Genomic DNA, 17861 nt, shown 5'->3' on the forward strand with positions numbered 1-17861 from the left:
TACCTAAGGTCTTTATAACTAGGGGCATTACCCAGATATTTTTTTTAACATTCAAAGCCACATGCTTTCCTGCTGACTATAGTGTGCCTCTTATAAATGTCTCCACAGTTTTTCTAAATGTATACCCTGTTTCCCTGAAAATAACACCTCCCTGGATAATAAGCCCAATCGAGCTTTTGAGCCCATGTGGTAAAATAAGCCCTCCCAAAAAAATAAGCCCTCCCCAAAAATATTGCAACACAGCAGCAGCCATGAGATGACCACACTCGCCACCTCCTGCACCTCAAAAATAATAAGACCTCCCCAAAAATAAGGCCAAGTGCTTATTTCAGGGTCAAAAGAAAGTAAAACCCTGTCTTATTTTCAGGGAAACATGGTAGTATAAAATTATTCAGGTCTAATGTATATGTAGGTCTGTTGATGGACTTCTCTACCCTTGAAAATGATTGTGATGATTTTTTTTTTAATCAGTGGAGGGGCGGGAGGAAGCTCTTTAGGAAAAATATTGTATTTGTTGAAATGCCGGTGGATGATCACAGTGTTCTTCCTGACCTGTTTGTGGCACATACCTGGAAGTCACTCAGTGTGACAGTAATCAAGAATCCAGTCAACCAAATGTGAAGTGTAGTGTGAGGGATTGATCTAATTTATATCAGATCATGAAAGCACTGTATTATGAGCTGTTGTCAATTTGAAATGGTCTGGGCTTACTTTTCTTGGATGAAAGCAGTGGCAGGAAGACAGGGTTAGAAAGTGGATGGGCTGATCAGAATGAATATGCAAGGTGAGCATCTGATAATTACGAAAGTCAAGTTTGATGTTGTCTTGTCACCTTCTCCAGACAGTTATCTGAAGAAAATGCTAACCTCCAAGAACATGTGGAGAAGGAAAGCAAGGAAAAAAAGAGGCTGAGCAGGACAAATGAAGAGTTGATGTGGAAACTGCAGACCACAGAATCCATGAGTCCTGTTAAACTATCTCCCACTTCTCCAACGCGCATTTATCGCTCTTCATCAGGACCCCCAACTCCAGTTAAAGTCAGTACAGTACCAAGATGACAGACCAATGCAGCTACTTAAATGGACTTGGCCCAGAATATGGAAAATTGCAGTCCAAGCGAGTTGTTATGAACGGCAGTGAAAGATTTGTTGCTTTTCCCACATGTTCTCTAGTTCCTTATGTTTAGGCAATGTACTTTTGTCATTTTAGCATCAGCAACTCAAAGCTAGCATATGAGATCAAAAAATAGCAATGTAGTCTGATGCATGGAAAAATCTTTTGGGATTAGAGGCAAAAGCAACTGGAAAACTGTTACTTATCATTCACTCTGAATGATTTCTTTTTTCCACAATAATATTTCAGGTTAGTTGCCAATAGCTCTGCTTACATCTACAGCTTTGGTGAGGTACGGATTGTACTGAAATGCAGGCACAAAATGTACTCAACACCCAGAAAGCCTACATATACAGCTCTGCATGTATAACTAAAGGTGTTCTGAATTGCAATTTTTTCATGAACTAATTGTGCAAAAAGTGCTGATATTTTCAAGACAGCAATTTTCTAAAATGTGCCTAAACATTATTCTGAAAGGAATTGCTTTTTTGGGGGGGAGGGTTGGTTGGGGTCAAAGCTTCCCAGGAACATTTCTACCCAGACTAGAAAAAAGTTAGAAAAAAGGAGAAGCATCTTCTAAGTGACCACCGAGTGGTACATTTTCTAAAGCAGAACACCAGCGACTTTTGAATTCTTAAGTAATTACTGACTTCAAAAATGATAATTGGTTTTCTACGCAATGCCAACCATGGTCACTCATCTTCCAGGCTCAGTATTAGATCTTGCAATTGTAGTCAGTCAGTTACTTTCTTTCTTTAGCTCATAAGAGTGACTGACTTTTTAAGGTTTCTAAATTGTTAGCAAGTTAATATATATAAAAACATGAACATAAATACCACCTCCCCCCCCCCCATGAACAACATAAAATCTTCCTTTGTACAGTGGCCATCAAACTTTGGCTAAAATCCTAACTTACAGTCAACATACTAATAAGTCATGAAGACATGAAGTAGTATGGATGTTCTTTGACTGTATTTTGCTCTCTTTTGCATATAAAAAACCCCAACTCTACTGACAAAAACTGCTTCTCATTCACAGAGATGGCCAAAGGCATAGTCATCCCCGGCAGCTGCTTGTAGCACATTATTTAATGCCAGTGAATCAATTTGCAAGCTGCCTTTGATCATTGGCTATTCAATTATGTTGTGGTTGTGTCCAGTATTGGCATATTGAGCAACTTTGTCAGGGATACCAGGTACGGCTCTAAAAGCAGGGGCCTAAACCTGACCATTAACATTGTGCACTTCCACTTACTCCATGCTCACAGAATTTTGTCTCAGTTTATGGCCAACTCACTGGGTTCAGTATTTCTGCTTTTCTTAATTGCCACCTGGACACTGGTACCCAAATATGTATTTAGTAGTAGCATTGAATGGGGTATTCCGGTTGCTCAAATATAGACTTGGCTTCCTAAAATGTAGGAGACCAGATAGTAATATATTTTGAGATGGTTCTTGATCTCAATGAAAGTATGAAAAGTATGCAGCCAATACCCCTTATTGTCTTTGATGTGTTAGGTGGTGAGTTCTAGCATGTTGTCAAATATGTTAGACTAGACTGTGAAAGCATTGATCCTAGCACTTGAATGCTTGTGAAGCATAAATTGTCTAAGTCAGCCTTCCCTAAATGCCTCCAGATATATTGGATGGCAAGCTCACATGGCTCTTAACCTACTTTGGGGGAATTAAGGGATTTGTAGCCCAGAAATCTTACTAATGCTGCGTTGGGCAAGCAAGGCTGACTTTAGCAAATGTAGGTCTTGTTATTTGATTCTCAACTAGTGACTGTGGCTTAGTGTGTATTTTGTGCAGCCCTGGATTAGTCCATCAATTTAAGAACTGTTCAAAGGGCCACACGACGTGAGAAAGCAGGAATAAGTATAGTGAAAAACATGCCGTGACAAATACTTTGCTGAAATTTGCACAAACACTTAGTCCAGAAAGTCTGCTTAATGTTTGGGAATTGCTGGTAAAGCCTAAACTTCAACTCAAGAGCTAGCCAGCATTGTCTGACCACGACTACAGATTTGGGGCCTAATTCCATTGTGTACAAAGTAACAAGATTGATTTTTATCCCCCTTAGGACTTTATTTTTTTGTAGCTGCCTTGCATGTTACTATGATATTAAGAACATCTTCTTAGAGTAGCTCATGTCATGTTTGTAAGTAACACAAACTGCAGAATTAGATTTTGCATACGGGCAAAATGAACTGAGAACAGGAAAGTAGAGACAATGACTTACTAATGCAATTTTATCCACTTTTTATACTTCAATGCCTGAAGACAGAGAATGCCACAGTACGCTTGTGCACTTGTTATGTTATCATTGTGAACAGTGTTGGCTCATCTAATCCATGTTATCATGATGATGATCTATTTGTTCTTCTATTGCCCTATAAGTTATGTATCACTCTTTGTTTACAGGCTAAGGAGCTAAATAATTGACAGATGAGTGATTTGTCCATTGGCATCTCTATTAAAGTTGTTTCATCCCGCCCCCCCGTCCCCGCCCCCCCAAACACAATAATGCTTCCAGCTAGGATGGGAATTTCAGCTGATGGTGGTCAGAGTCAACCTACAGAAGCTCAACCCTGACCGTTATTTCTATGCAAATGGCAGACCAGAAGATAGTCATCACCCATGTGTGCTCTACTGATTATTTTCTGCATCCTTAACAGCACGGGCAACTTTTTCCTACTGCATCATAATTGCTGTTAATCTCAGGCAGAAAACTATCATTTGCATGATGTTACATTGCTAAGCAATACCAAAACAGAGAAGGCCCAATTCACAACTGCCACTGTGCCACCTTCGCAAACCACTTGTGAAACATGTTAAACTCATTTTTCAGATGGCACAAAGGATGGAAACAGAAGGCAACCATCCCAATGGAATTGCCATATTGCTTTGGCTCACCCAATGTAACATGCTTGATGACTTTCTATGGGACCAGCTTCCTTGCAACTTATAAAACTAATGAAGATACGCAATGGGGATAATCCAACAGCCCAACAATACTAGTTATGTGTAACAAGAGTTCTGCACAAAGTTAAAAGAAAGTTGGTTTGTGCAGCTTCCATCTCACAACATTTATAGCACAGAGCAGGGTGAATTATGTTCTTCATAGTTCTTGTGTGGGCATTTAAATCTCAATGCCAGGTATGTATCCCTTTTCCTAATTAGGTTTAAACCAATCATCTTTATGAAAGGAAGTACAAGAAGCTTGGAAAAGTGATTCCTAACTTTGACTCCTGCTTCTATCATTTCAAACTCAGTGTTGGGACAAAATTCCCCCCAAATGTACAGAACAAAGGAGGCTTCAAAGATCAAACGATTCTTTTGAATCTTATATTCTAGTAATTGCAGTATTGGAAATAAAAATGAGAGAACTTTGCCCAATGAATAAGTGGTACTCCTGGAAAGATTGGGAAGTAAGAAAACAGTCTTGACAGAATTCTTCCAAAGAATAGCTGCAGGATATTATACTATATTGTACTGATATGTTAGGTAAATCTCCCCCCCAAAAAAATAATTTATTTTTAAACTAGAAGCCTTGCCCTAGATTAAGAATGTTTTAACGTAAGCTTGTAAACAACATTGGAGATGGTTTCACAATTAGAAACATGTGTAGGTTTGGTAAATATACTGTACTATTTGAAGATCCAAGTTGAAATAGGTGAGGAACAAGATGTGTGTGCATACTCTCCTACTACATTTAAGACAATAGAGCAGACTAACCTTTTTGTTGTCATGTGCTATTTTGGGCCTAGTAGGCCTCCCTGCAGCCTCCTGGGACCAAAAGCAGACCATGCATCTCCTGAATGCGCCCCGCCCCCTGCGCAAGCATGGCAGAGACCTGAAAACCAGCTGTCTAGAGGGAGGTGTGCGCATGCGCAGTGGAGCTGAGCTGGGGCGATGGCTCAGGTGCCTGCGTGCCATAGGTTCGCCATCACAGAACTCAGGAGTGGGTTCCGGCAGCCACTACTGCCGTTTTGCTCGCGCACACTTTGTGCATGCGCAGGCATGCTTGATGCTTGTGCGTACTTGTGTGCGCTTTGCTGCACACGCATGCACAGTACAATAAAAATCGTTCTGTGCATGTGCAGAACCAAAAAACAAGATGGCAGCACTTATGACACCGCTCGGAGAAGTGGTTTAGGGGCATAGCATAGCAGGCTTGAGTTGCTGCTGGTTCCAGTGACTCAGGTCCCCAAGCCACTAACGGTTCATTCGAACCGGTCCGAACCAGTAGGAAACCCACCACTGACGGCACTAGAGTAAAACAGTTGCCCTGAAAAGTTAACAGATGGCGTTTGACATGACTTGCTGGCAGATGGTTTAGGGAACAACGCAATGCTGGAAGCATAGCGCACTTGCCATTCTTTTCACCAACCTCTTTTATCTTACCTCAAAACCAAGAACGCGATCTCATTTCCACTGCAATCCTTCTTTTAGGGACAAGTGTGGCAATGCAGTACTGCAATACATATCTCTGAGCTTCAAACAAGATGTGGCAGTTACAAAAAATTATGAGTTGTGTTTCCCTGTATCCACTATTTGTCTTTCCTGGAAATCATCAAAATTCATTCTGGCCACCAAATAATCCCAGGGGAAAAAAAATCTTCCATAGGTTGCCTAAAGGTTCTTCAAAGTAATTCATGAAGAAAATAAACAGGTACAAAAGTAGAGTGAAACGATGCCCTTAGAAAGAACTTTGGAGAGATAGCTACAAAGTCATATTTATCATCAATAAATCAGCCAGAAATGAACCCAAAGATATATTTTGGATTAAAGAACCCAAATCAGGTATTTTAGGGTCTGCGCTAATTGCATTTATGTCCCATGGACATACGGTAGACCTTCATGTAAAGGTTCTCCTGCCCATCCACCACCCCACCATTGTCATAGGGGTTTTGTGGTCTGATAATTCATGGCTGTTTGAATTAGAAAACGTTTGTATTATTTCAGGTACTGTGTAAAGGTGTGTGTAATATATTCATGGTAATAAATAACATGCTCCAGCATTACACTATGGTGTCCTTCTGCATTTCTTTCTATAGCTTCACAACATCTACCAAAAGTCTGCAATTACTTTATAAAAAATCAATCATCTAATGCTGGTGAATAAAGAAAACCCTAAAACGATTGCAACACCGCTACTTTTATTTTTTTAATTAAATCTAACTGGGTTGAAAACTGACGTGCTTTGCTGTCTTTTTGAAAACATGATTCGCACGAGAGCCCTATGTATAAATCAATATACATATCATAAACTGGCCTAAGGAGAAATATTTAGTCTGCAGTGCCTTCCCAGTACTCCTTTCGTTCCAATAATTCCTCACTGATCAGAAATGAGGAATTATCATCAGTATTTGCTTTCTAGTTGACTATAATGCAGATTACAAATACAACTGAAAATACTTTTGAAATATGCTATGCAGCAGTTGCCAACAAGGGTGATGTGTACGTATTTCCTTTCTTCTTTCCTATAACACATTTTACGTTTGCTGCATTGCCTCAGTGGTGTTCTATATTTTACAGTGCGTTTACCATTGACCGCCGCTATTTTGGGATTTTGACATTGTGTTCCAAAGGACATGACATTGCATTACGCTCAATAGAGGAAGTCGCTCTTTCCAACTGTGCTATTTTCCCAGGAGAGGTGTATACTTTTTTCTTTAATTGAGGCAAAAGTAAATGGTAAGAAGGGCTAGTCTCTGCCACCCATTCTCTCCCCGTCTTCCAATCTTCTCTGAGTTGCTGCAGGAAGACCACTTACTTTCTCCAGATAAATCTGTTGGAGATAGCATTTGAAATCAAGACAACTATTGAGGAGGAGCCAACGTCGCGAAGATACGGACATGCGGTCTCGATGCAGCCGATTCTTTTGCCGCTGGGTGGTCCAATTGGACCTAAACCGTCCCGCAGAGATGGTGAACAGAAAGAATACATCTTGCTGATCTCAGGGACATCGCAAAGGCCCTGATCGATCCAAGAGAAGTTCTTCAAGCTGGCGACAAAAAGTCCAGCCACCAGGCTGATGAAGTTGGGGCAGCTCCAAAATGGAAGGATACAGAAAGAGAAAGTGTTTCCAGCTGGTGAGGAATTTTTATCGTTTTAAAAGAGACTGCCTATAAAAAAACTTAAGGTTAATTTAAATTTGAGAACAGAAGAAATAAGCGGCGGAATTAAGCTTTGAATGGTTTTGGACAGTGGGTTATCTTACTTTTTAAATGTTATTTTCATGGATGGAATTTATGCAAGCCTTTTAAACCGAATAGATTAAGATTTTTTTCTTCTTTTATTATTATTTTTTGCAACCTATAGATGAAAATTCTCCTTCTTCATTACTGCGTGTGTTTTCCCCTTTTTCTTCTCTATTTCATTCAAGAATTTGACTTTTTTTAACTTGGAATAAAAAATGATACAAAAAGCAACAAAGAACATTGTAACAACAGAGGGGAAGATGACACTGCTACTCGGAGGCTGGAGGTTTGTGTATTGGAAACAAAACACTTTTACTTTCCTCACTGATTATTCTGGCTTGGCACTTCAAGGTCTCACTGTTTTGTCTATAGAGAGTGATAAGAAGAAAAGCATACAGATGTTCCTTTGAAGTATATCTTTAACCAGAGAAAAGTGAAAATAAGACCTTATTGTGAATTTATGCTTAATCTTGTAAAAACCTTCTAAGCCAGAGCAGCAGTGTTTGTCATCTGGAGATAATGGCAGAATTTCAACAGCAGAAAGAAACTTTAAGTTTGCAAAAGATATTGTTATAAATGCAGAAATTATCAAACACATTTGAGAGGACGGAGAAGTAGTTGGAAAATCTAGAGCATCTAATAGTAAAATATGATGAAGAGGTTGGAGATGTTTATTAAGTGGAAAAAGTGGAGGTTAGAGTCCTAAAAACCGAAGAGAAAAATGACTACAAAGAAATTAAATCCACTGATATCTATGGTAATTGGTTTGTGTCTGGAAATGAAAAGAGTGGAATACGGAAAGAGGAATTAAATGGAGGGGAACTCTACCCCAGATGGCAAGGTACAGAAGAAGAAAAAATAAAAGAATTTATGGATTTAAAGAGATAAATTTTGTTAGCAACATCGTTGAAAAAACCACTGACAATTAAAGATAAACTGATTAAGGAAACAGAAAAAGGGCATAGAAATTACATGAGAGACTTAATAAGCAATGAGTTACAAAGAGGAGTCCATACAAATTTGATTAAAGAGATGATTAGAAGACCGATACCACAAATGGCAGAAGACATGAGATTGTTTTGCTACTAGAAAGATACAGGTTGATAGATGGAAGGGTATAACCTAAAACTAGTTAAACTTAGTGAAATTTAGTGATGATATAGTTAAATAAAAAATTGATAATGATAATAATGTGTGTTTATGTATATATATCTGTGTGGTTGTGTGTGTGTGTATATATGTATGTATGTATGTATATATACATATACATACATACATACATACATACATACATACATACATACATATATTGCTATGATAAGTAATAATTAAATATGAATATTGAATGGTACCTATGAAAGGAAGATTAGAATTTTTGGGGTTATATATAAAGGTTAATAAAAAAGAACTAAGTTAAATTTAGTTAAGTTTTGTTTATTAGTGGGGGAAATGTTATGATAAAGGACACAGTCAAATAAAGGAGGGATAATGATAACAATGTGTATATATATATATACATGGGTACAACATAAGGAAAGTGGATGTAAATTGTAAACAGTGATTTGAAAAGGAGGATTAGAAATTTTTGTTACTAAATATTATGGCTGTTTAGCCAGAATAGGCCATAAGGATTCAGTGTTATTGGAGGATATTAGAAATAGCAAATGAAATGCCAGTATGTGGTTATGTTTTAAATCTTGATATATTTTATGATGAAGGACATTTAAACAATTATAGTCAAATGGAAATGGAGGTATGATGATGGTAATATGTATAAATATATCTGAGTTAAAATACTTGAGTTAATATGAATTATGATTGATGACTGTGGAAGAGATGCACGAAAGTATTTTGTAACCAACTGATAGACTTTCTACAGTATGTAAAGAAGGAGGATTCTTTGTGTTGTGTCTGTTTTGAAAATAAAAAATAAAAAATATATATTTAAAAAAAATCAAGAAAACTATAATCTGTCTTTCTCCACAAAAGACACTGGGGGAGTGGGGCAGACGTGGGTTGCGCTGGTTCGGCTGAACTGGTAGTGGAATTCAGGCCTGGGTCGCAAAACCGGCAGAACCCTGAATCGGTTCCCTCGCTGCCGCTTGGGTGCCGCCATTTTGGATTTTAGTGACTGCAAGTGCAGTTTACTGTAAATTGTTCTGCGCCTGCGTGAAGAACAATTTACATTGAACAGCGCACACAAGCGAACTGGCAGTAATACCGGTAGCCCACCCCTGGAGGGTGGGGTAGGAATAGAAAAATGAGATCAACAGCACATTCCATGCTACGAAATGTATGTTAATTAAATGGTTGAAAAAATGATATTAAGGCCACAGCTGTCTTAAGCAGGAGAGCTATTTAGAAATTGAAAACAAAAGGGCAAAATTCAGAAGTTGAATTCCTACACGGAACAGCAATTACACGCAACTTATTTGTTTAAACAGAAACATTTATTAGAACAGGCAAGACAAAATTAACATCATTTAAATTTCAAGCTGTTTTACGTATTTACAAATTGATCTCTAAAGTAAAAAAAAAACAACCCTCACTCTCCAAAGGGAGACATTTACAGCATCCCTCAACAGAGGTTTGTTGTTGAAGCAGAGGCCTTGCTCTAAATGAAGTTTCACATATAAAGTAAAAAAACAAAGCTTCGTATTTGAAGGAAGGAAGGGAGAAGCCAAAATCCAAACAAACCCAGAAGCTCCAGTGAAGAGGCAGAAGCATCCGACAGGATCAAGGTTTAAGGAACTATATCTTGAACCCATTATATATTCTGAGAAAATCATTAGAAAAATAGAAGAAAAACTTATATACATTTTACTCAGTAAAAATATGAACAAATTATTTCATGGCTTCTTGATTATCAAAAGGTGGGTATTCCCAAAGAAACCATCATATTCTCCAACAGATTGTAACATACAACTCCAGAGAGTGCCACACTGATTCTTTGTACCCGCCGGGAGCAGAAGTACATTGAAAGGCACAACAGAAATGAGAGGAACCCAGTCGTTTCATCACTCACCACCCTTCCAGCCTTTGCAAAACAAAGCATGAGTGTGATCTGGTTAAGATCCCTCACCATCTAGAAAACTTAATAAACTTGGTAGGGTTTTTCTTAGGATATATGCCAAGAAGAATGAGAAAATATACCCTGAGGAATTCTAGGTTTGAATGTTGTTGTTTATTTTAACAAAAAGTCAGGCACAGTTTTCATAAGGTTTGGCCTCTGCTTCAGAAATAAGGAGCATTACAGGATGTAATTATTCCTTATCATGAGTCTCTGTAACAATCAGAATTGTGTGAAACATTTGGAAGAGGTAATTTACATTACTATTGCAGAGAGAGGGAGGGGGAGGGAGGCAGGGGTGGGTTCCTAAACCAGTTAGTACTGGTTCACTGCACACGCACTGGCCACGCATTGCTTGCGCATGCGACTAAAAATTGCTCTGCGCATGCACAGAATCATGCTGGCAACAGCAGAAGACACCAGAGAAACGCTGCTGGTTCTGCGACCCAGGCCTGAATTCTACTACAGTTCGGCGGAACTGGCAGAAACCCACCTCTGGAGGGAGGGAGGGAGGAGAGGAGCTCTTCAAGGCTACCAGCTGGTTATCTGTACATGGGATGTACATTCACAGCTTTCAGATGGTCCTTTTGTGTCATCTCTACACACAAATGCAGATGAGCAGAGACATCTTTCAAAACACCCACACAAGCCTTATGAAGGCTATGGCTGTGTTAATACTTTAAAGAAAGGTTGCCTGCAAATCACCTCCCTCAAATGCCTTGCACAAATGTATTATCAAATATTAACCAGTTTCGCAAAGAGGAACGATCTACTATGAACTTATTATCAGAGAGTTAAAACATGCTTTCCCAACCTGGTGCCCACTGGCCATATTGTTTAGTCCCCTACATATAAAGGGCAGCAGACCATGGAACACTGCAATAAGAAGTTGACAGGGAGGGTGGGGGAGAAACCTACTCATTATATTTCCATGTTAACTTTTTCTAAAGCTCTCACACTTCCTTCAGTATCACAAGAAGGCACCAATGATATAATTTCAGTAGTATATAAAATTTAAATGTGTAGCACTACCCTATGTACAATTTCTCAGAAGCAAAATTTACTCTTTTCAATAGTGCATTGAACATTCTTTCTTAAGACGCTGTTTTTAGGACCGTAAATCTCAACCAACTAAAAATTCTAATTACTGTGAAGATAAACATCAATGGAACTTTACCGTATTCCCTTCCTCTCTGCGGGGAAAAAAACCCTCTATAACATGCATATTTAACTCTACAACAGTCCAAGCTGCATGCATGAATTTGGAATTTAAACTTAGAATTCAAATTTAGAACCCCCCAACATAGTATCTGTACAACATATGTCTGAATTTGGTAAATGCTTCACACAGGTTGAAAACTCCTTTTGTACAACTTAAGTAAGATTGTTTCATTTTGTTACCCTGTAAATACACCACGTAGTAAAATAGGATATGCATACTGAAAGGCAACAGATTGCAATCAGCAATTATTTGAGACAGCATCATATATACAAAGCACTTTGACCTTGCCAAATATGGCATTCATCCAGGAAAGCAGGCTTCAATACACACATCCCTTATTGGAAATCTAGCACATGTGGGTGACAGAGAACAAACAGTTCTTCCCACAACCAGTTGCTCATGTTGTGCAGGCTCTGTATGTGTGGTGCAGATATATGTGAATGTATCAGAAAGTGACAAAAGGTGAGGATGAGCTGTTTAACAGGAAAGTCAGACACATACATCATCTTTTCTCTCCTCTACTCCCAATAAAATAATGGGCTTACAAAGTTTCACATACACATTCAAGCTGTGGCATATAAAGGATGTTCAACCAGCCTGCAGTACTGTTAAAACAATGAAGGTAATATGGAAACTGGTCCTACCTAAATGAGTGATAATATAAATTCTGTTAATGCTTATATCTGAACTTGGCTTCTTTTAAAGCACCCTTGAAAGCATATTGATTCTACATATAAGTAAAGCCACTTATAGTCTGCTTCCTCCTGTTGATAATTATCCATTCACAAACTGATAAAAACATATTTAATAAAGTATTTCTTTTTTTTAAAAAAATGGCTTAATAAAAGGAATTAGAAATCTTCACCTTATCAGACTGTTCTACGATCCAGTGTTTGTACACAATTCCATTAAGTACATGAGGATTAATAGAATTGATGGACATAAAAATAGAAAGCTGAAAATTGTTGTTGCAAGTTTTTACTGGCTAAGTTAAAAGTTTTACTACTTGCTGAACACTGGTGAGACATCTCTTATTTATCAACACACTGAGTAAAAGCAGATATGGAGATGAAAAGGTGACAATAAAACATGAAAGGCAGAAATAATGTACAAAATATACAAATTTAAATAAAATACTTTGAAGACAATTGTAAAATTTTAACAATTGAAAATATTAACAAAATAGATTGCATTTTTGTTCACAATAACTTGCAAATGCACGAAAATAGTGTATTTATATAAACAGCATTGTAAGAGAATAGCCATGCGAGTCTGTAGCAGCAGGAAAGAAAAGTCTGGCAGCACTTTTTCTAACACATTTGAAAGCTTCTACCTTTTCATAAAATTGGTTAATTGAAAAAGGTGCTACCAGATTTTTGATAACTGCCATTGGTTTTGGAAGGAACTGAGGAGCAAGCAATTTGTTGCTCTTGAAAAGCTGGAGTTGTAACTGGAATTAATTTGGAGATTAATTTGCATAAATCTGACTCAGTAAAACTTATTTTTATGGTAATGTTTTGATCAAGTAGAAATCGTCAATGTTGTTTTATGTTGCACATGTTTCTTCCCCACCCCATGCATTAAGGAAGCAACATTATTCCCAATTAGATATCCTCCAGGTATGGAGAATTAAAAACTTCAGACTACTATGCCAGTTTTGAAACATGTAGTTCAAGTACATTTGAAGAGTATCTAGTTATTGAAAACCACTTTTTTTTTTACTTCTGCACACACAGGGTTTGCAAATTTGGATTTAGGCTAATAAAAGCCTATTAAGATTTCAAAACAGGCAATTCCTGATAGTAGTAGTGACTTCCATAGATTCAAAACCACAATTATCGATAAGTCCTTTCCTTAAGAAGTTTTCCCTTAAGAAAAACTGTACATTTTCTTTGAGGGAGCTGTATATTTTGAGAAAAACTATAGAACAGGATTGTATACAAAGCGTCCAGCAGCTATACAAAATAATCCTAATATTAAAATAATAAGTTACTCATATATTTACAAAGATGAGCTCAAATATTCTTCACTCTAGCAAACTTACAGCAGCAGCATTTAGGTTTTCACCATTAGACCTCAAGCTTTTGCATGTTTCTCCATTGAGATTTCAGAACCAGGAGCAAGTGGGTTCCCTGTTTGGGGCACTTTATATTTACTGGTCCAGGGTTGTTCCCTGCTCCCTGTCTTAGTCTCTGTATACCACCATGAGCTATAAACATCTCCATAGAGACAAAAGCAGCTAGCCATAATGAGAATATCCCACAAGAAGTTCTTGGCAAGTCTTTCTCCCAGAAAACTTTTTCCCCAGGCCTAACATCTCCTGTTGTTGAATCTCAAGTGAGAGGAAAAGCAAAACTCATTCAAGTCTTGGATATGTGTCAACCTTACTCAGAACAATGTCTCGCATCCTGGTGTCATTTGGATGTAGCGGACTTCAGCTCCCCAAATTCCCTACACTATGGGAATTATGACAGTTGAAGATTTGAAGATTTGAGAGCCGTTATCCCAGGAGACTGTTTTCGTTAATCTGTGATTTTTCCCCCCACTAGTGATGTATGTGTGAAAAACTTTTTTAAATATTCCTTCACGTGTGACAGAATTTCCTTCCAAAATCATTTCCTTAAATGCCACATCAGAAAAGGAACAGCTTTTTACTGGATGCATGTATCTATCACACAGAACCAAACATGATATCCAGTGTTTAAGGCTTTTTCTAATACTATTTTCCCTAGTACAGGTAGCCCTTAACTTGCAACCATTCATTTAATTAATGACTGTTCAAATTCATGGCACTGAAGAAAAGTAATTTATGACTTGTCCTCGAGTTTACAACTGTTGCCCAGTCATGTTATCACAATTTAAGCGTTTGAAGACAGTTGCAGCGTTCTGTGGTCACATGGTCACAATTTCCAATCTTCCCAACCAGCTTCTGACAAGTGAAGTCAATAGGGGCAGACGAATTTGCTTAATGACTGCATAACTCATTTAACAACCAAGTAAAATGGTTATGAAAAATTGATCCAGTCACATGCTGACTTTTTTTAATGATCGCATCTGTTGGTGGCTGAAATTCCAGTCCCAATTGTGGTCATTAACTCACGGTCTATCAATAAGTTTAAAAATGAATTGGACTAAACAATGCAATTCAACCACACTAAATTATATTGTACGGATTTACTGTCCTTTGGGAATGCAATTGCCAAATTGAGAATCACATTCTTCAGGCTGCTTTCAGTTTTATCAACTGCCCACACACAGTATGGATTTATCTACTTAAGAAAAACAAAAGGGGGAAAAAATAAGTCACTTCCAAAAATTACTTAGGGACCCTTCTCAAATTAAATTTTAATGACTAAGTAATTTGACTTTTATAGAAAATCTGACAACATCTTTCTAGGCCATTTTCAAAGACAGTGATGCAGTAGGGCAGGCATGTTCAACCTGTGGCCTGCAGCCTGCATGTTTCCCTGGACAGCTAGTAATGCGACAAGATCACAAGATCATAAACTTTTAATATTTGTATATACTAACTATATAATATATTGGATATGCAGCCCAAGGCAAATCATCTTCACTCATTACGGCCCTGGCAAGCCAAAAGGTTGGATGTCCATGTAATAGGGTGTCATTTAATAATAAGTAAAAGGTTGGAATCAGCATGGATGATATGAAATGTGACCATACAGAAGAGATTTCTGCAAAGGACTTTTATCATGTATGAAACAATCCACATAGGTTGATTCAGCTAAGAATGAAGAGTTCAAAACAAGCTCCATCTCACTCCTCACAGACTCTAAAGCAAGGTTTCATATGACCTGATGGGATTCCATCCAGAAGAACCCAAAACACAAAGTTTTAGGTATTTTCAAGTCACATATAAATTTTCATCTAAAAGGAACATTTTCTAACCAGCCCTGAGGGCTTCCCAAATCACCTTGAGCAGGCCAATTTACTTGAGGAAGGTCTGGCCGATTCAAACTAAATTGTGCATTTCTCAATTGTTCAACGCTGAAGCCCTTTAAAAAGAACACCTTCATCATTGTAATTGTAGCCTTCACAGACTTTTGTGATGGCAAAAGGAAGTTGCTGAAGTATCAAATACAATAAACTGCCTTGTTATTGGTCCAGTTGAGTCAACACTGTCTGCAGAAGCTCCTTTCCAATCTTCCGGACAGGTAGATGTAACCACTAAAATGCTCAGCAATCACCATGGTGATGGGAAAACCTCAAGTCAAAACCTCGACTCAAGCACTAGGGTGCAACCTGGACAAAACATAGGGAGCGCCATAAATAAATACCCCCCCCCTTTCTAAATTTCCTCACACAAAATAAGCACAGTCTCTCTATTAAAATGAATTCCCTTTCTTCTAAGTGCTACTCTTTTCCACATAGCTTGGCCAAATACAACACATCAAGGGGCTAGACATAAACACCACGAACAAGTAATAATAAATTCAAGCCTCTGAGGTTTAACAGTGTAAAAGAAAAAAGTACAATAATCATCTACACTATTTACTAGAACATCAAACCAGCAAGCATCAATATTATTTGACCGGTGTACAGACTTTTAACCCTCCCTTTGGAAAAACCAGATTTTTAGAAGGAGGTGATTCTCCCTCTGCATAGATGCTTTTATGATTTCCCCTGTCCCATCTGGGGCAAACAGAGGAAATAACAGAGTTTGAATTTTAAATCTGATGGAACTATTTGAAAATGTCAGCCCTAACAGGATAAGGTGAGAACCTTGTATTCTACAGTCCCAAATATCCCGCAGGCAAAAACCTAATGTTGGCTCCTACTCTGTACCAGAAAAGCTGCGTTTGTCACACCTCTCCTTCAATAAAATATTAATTTTAAATATATTATTTCAAACATAACAGTAAAAACAATGCTTGAGTTTGACCTATGAACCCTGTGTTCAATTTCATCTTTGAGGGGTCCTTGGTGCTCTCTGAGCTGGCTTGTCTCCTTGTGGGTGTTTCATTAACCAAACTGAGTAACATAGACTAGACCAGCACTGGTGATGTTACCTAGTTTGGGTAAGGAAAGAAAACAAGCAAGTTCAGAGATCACCAAGGACCCTTCATGTCAACCCTGAGCTACAAATATTCTCCTTTATTAATTCCATCTTTATGACAGGAAACTGTTGTCTCTTCTCAGCCACAGGGCGTATCGGTGATTTACCGCACAATATTATCTTAAAATACAAGCATGGCAGAGGCTGCCTTTGACCGGGACTGTCTGAGCTGAAATGTGAATAACATCCCAAGCGAGCAATTGTCCTTGGTTTGGCAGGGCCGCATACTTGAAAGTCATACTTTCTACACAGCAGTTCTACCATAAGCAACAGACTCTGCCTCATAGCTACACAGCTGTGTGAAGCACAGGAGAGGAATTCAGCTAGCAGGTTGTACAGAAGCCTCCAAGGACTGCAGGAAGCCTGGTTTGTCCATCTTTTGCTAAAGGAGATGGCTGTAACATTGGATGCTAAAACTCAGGCATCACCCCTCTTTAAATATGTAAAGCACAATGTTTAAATAGCACCACTCCTTTTTGTTGTTGTTTCATTCCAGTCTTGGGAAGTGGGTACAGTTTATAAACATGTAAGAGAGTTTATGTATGGTTTGGTTTGGGTTTGCTTAAGTTTAGTTCTGGTGATTTTGGAGAAATGTTGTAAAGTGTGCTCCAATCCAGTAGCCAGGAATTGATTCACAAGATTGAGAATCTTATTCCCACAGTAACATTGGAAGTAAACTTCTACCCTGAAAGGCAATTTCTATTCAAAGGGTAAAGAAGAGAAATAGCTGTCAGCACGAAGTAACAGTGTTGTTGGGAGTGCATCCGAGTCTGGGTATTTGTTTTCCTTGTGATCCCTCCCAGCTGCATCCCCATGTTAAAGGGGACATGAGAGCCCGCCTGATATTCTACCAATAAAAAAAGTTCTTTCAGAATTTGGGAGAGAAAAGTATCCTGCTGTGCGGTAATAGTGATATCAATAACCTCCCGAGTAAGAAGGCCGTCATTTACAAGTATCCATATTGTTATCCATACTTCTTTCTTGAAACGTTGGTGCTGAATAAATTGCCTCTACACTGTGCCATATGCCATAGCCAAAATATATCGCCAGGCCTGAAGAAAAGAGGAAAGTGGAGTAGCGTTAGGTAACATGTGAGGCAGCACACAGGATGTATCAGTTTAGGAATCTCTAGCTATAAGGAATACAATACAAAATGAGATGAGGCTCTTGTGCA

The 17861-nt window shown here is 38.3% G+C and overlaps 2 protein-coding genes across 4 annotated transcripts in view; one reads left to right on the plus strand and one right to left on the minus strand.

The window, feature by feature from the left end:
- MTUS2 (microtubule associated scaffold protein 2) overlaps positions 1–6141 on the plus strand; it is a 342103-nt gene extending 335962 nt beyond the window's left edge. For all 3 annotated transcript variants that reach the window (XM_087721256.1, XM_087721254.1, XM_087721253.1), the window contains one exon: positions 842–6141. In XM_087721256.1, coding sequence (XP_087577382.1) covers positions 842–1058 — 217 coding nt within the window. In that variant the 3' untranslated portion in view covers positions 1059–6141. The remainder of the gene's footprint in view (positions 1–841) is intronic.
- Positions 6142–9746: 3605 nt separating this feature from the next.
- The window catches only part of SLC7A1 (solute carrier family 7 member 1), a 47713-nt gene continuing 39598 nt past the window's right edge, over positions 9747–17861 (minus strand). The window contains exon 12 of the mRNA XM_014061718.2: positions 9747–17739. Within this exon, the coding sequence (XP_013917193.2) occupies positions 17630–17739 (110 nt within the window). The 3' untranslated portion in view covers positions 9747–17629. The remainder of the gene's footprint in view (positions 17740–17861) is intronic.

The sequence above is a fragment of the Thamnophis sirtalis genome, unplaced genomic scaffold (genome assembly GCF_051295495.1).
Source record: "Thamnophis sirtalis isolate CommonGarterSnake01/CBP01778 unplaced genomic scaffold, rThaSir2_p1.2 scaffold_8, whole genome shotgun sequence".
NCBI classification, from domain to species: Eukaryota; Metazoa; Chordata; class Lepidosauria; order Squamata; family Natricidae; genus Thamnophis; species Thamnophis sirtalis.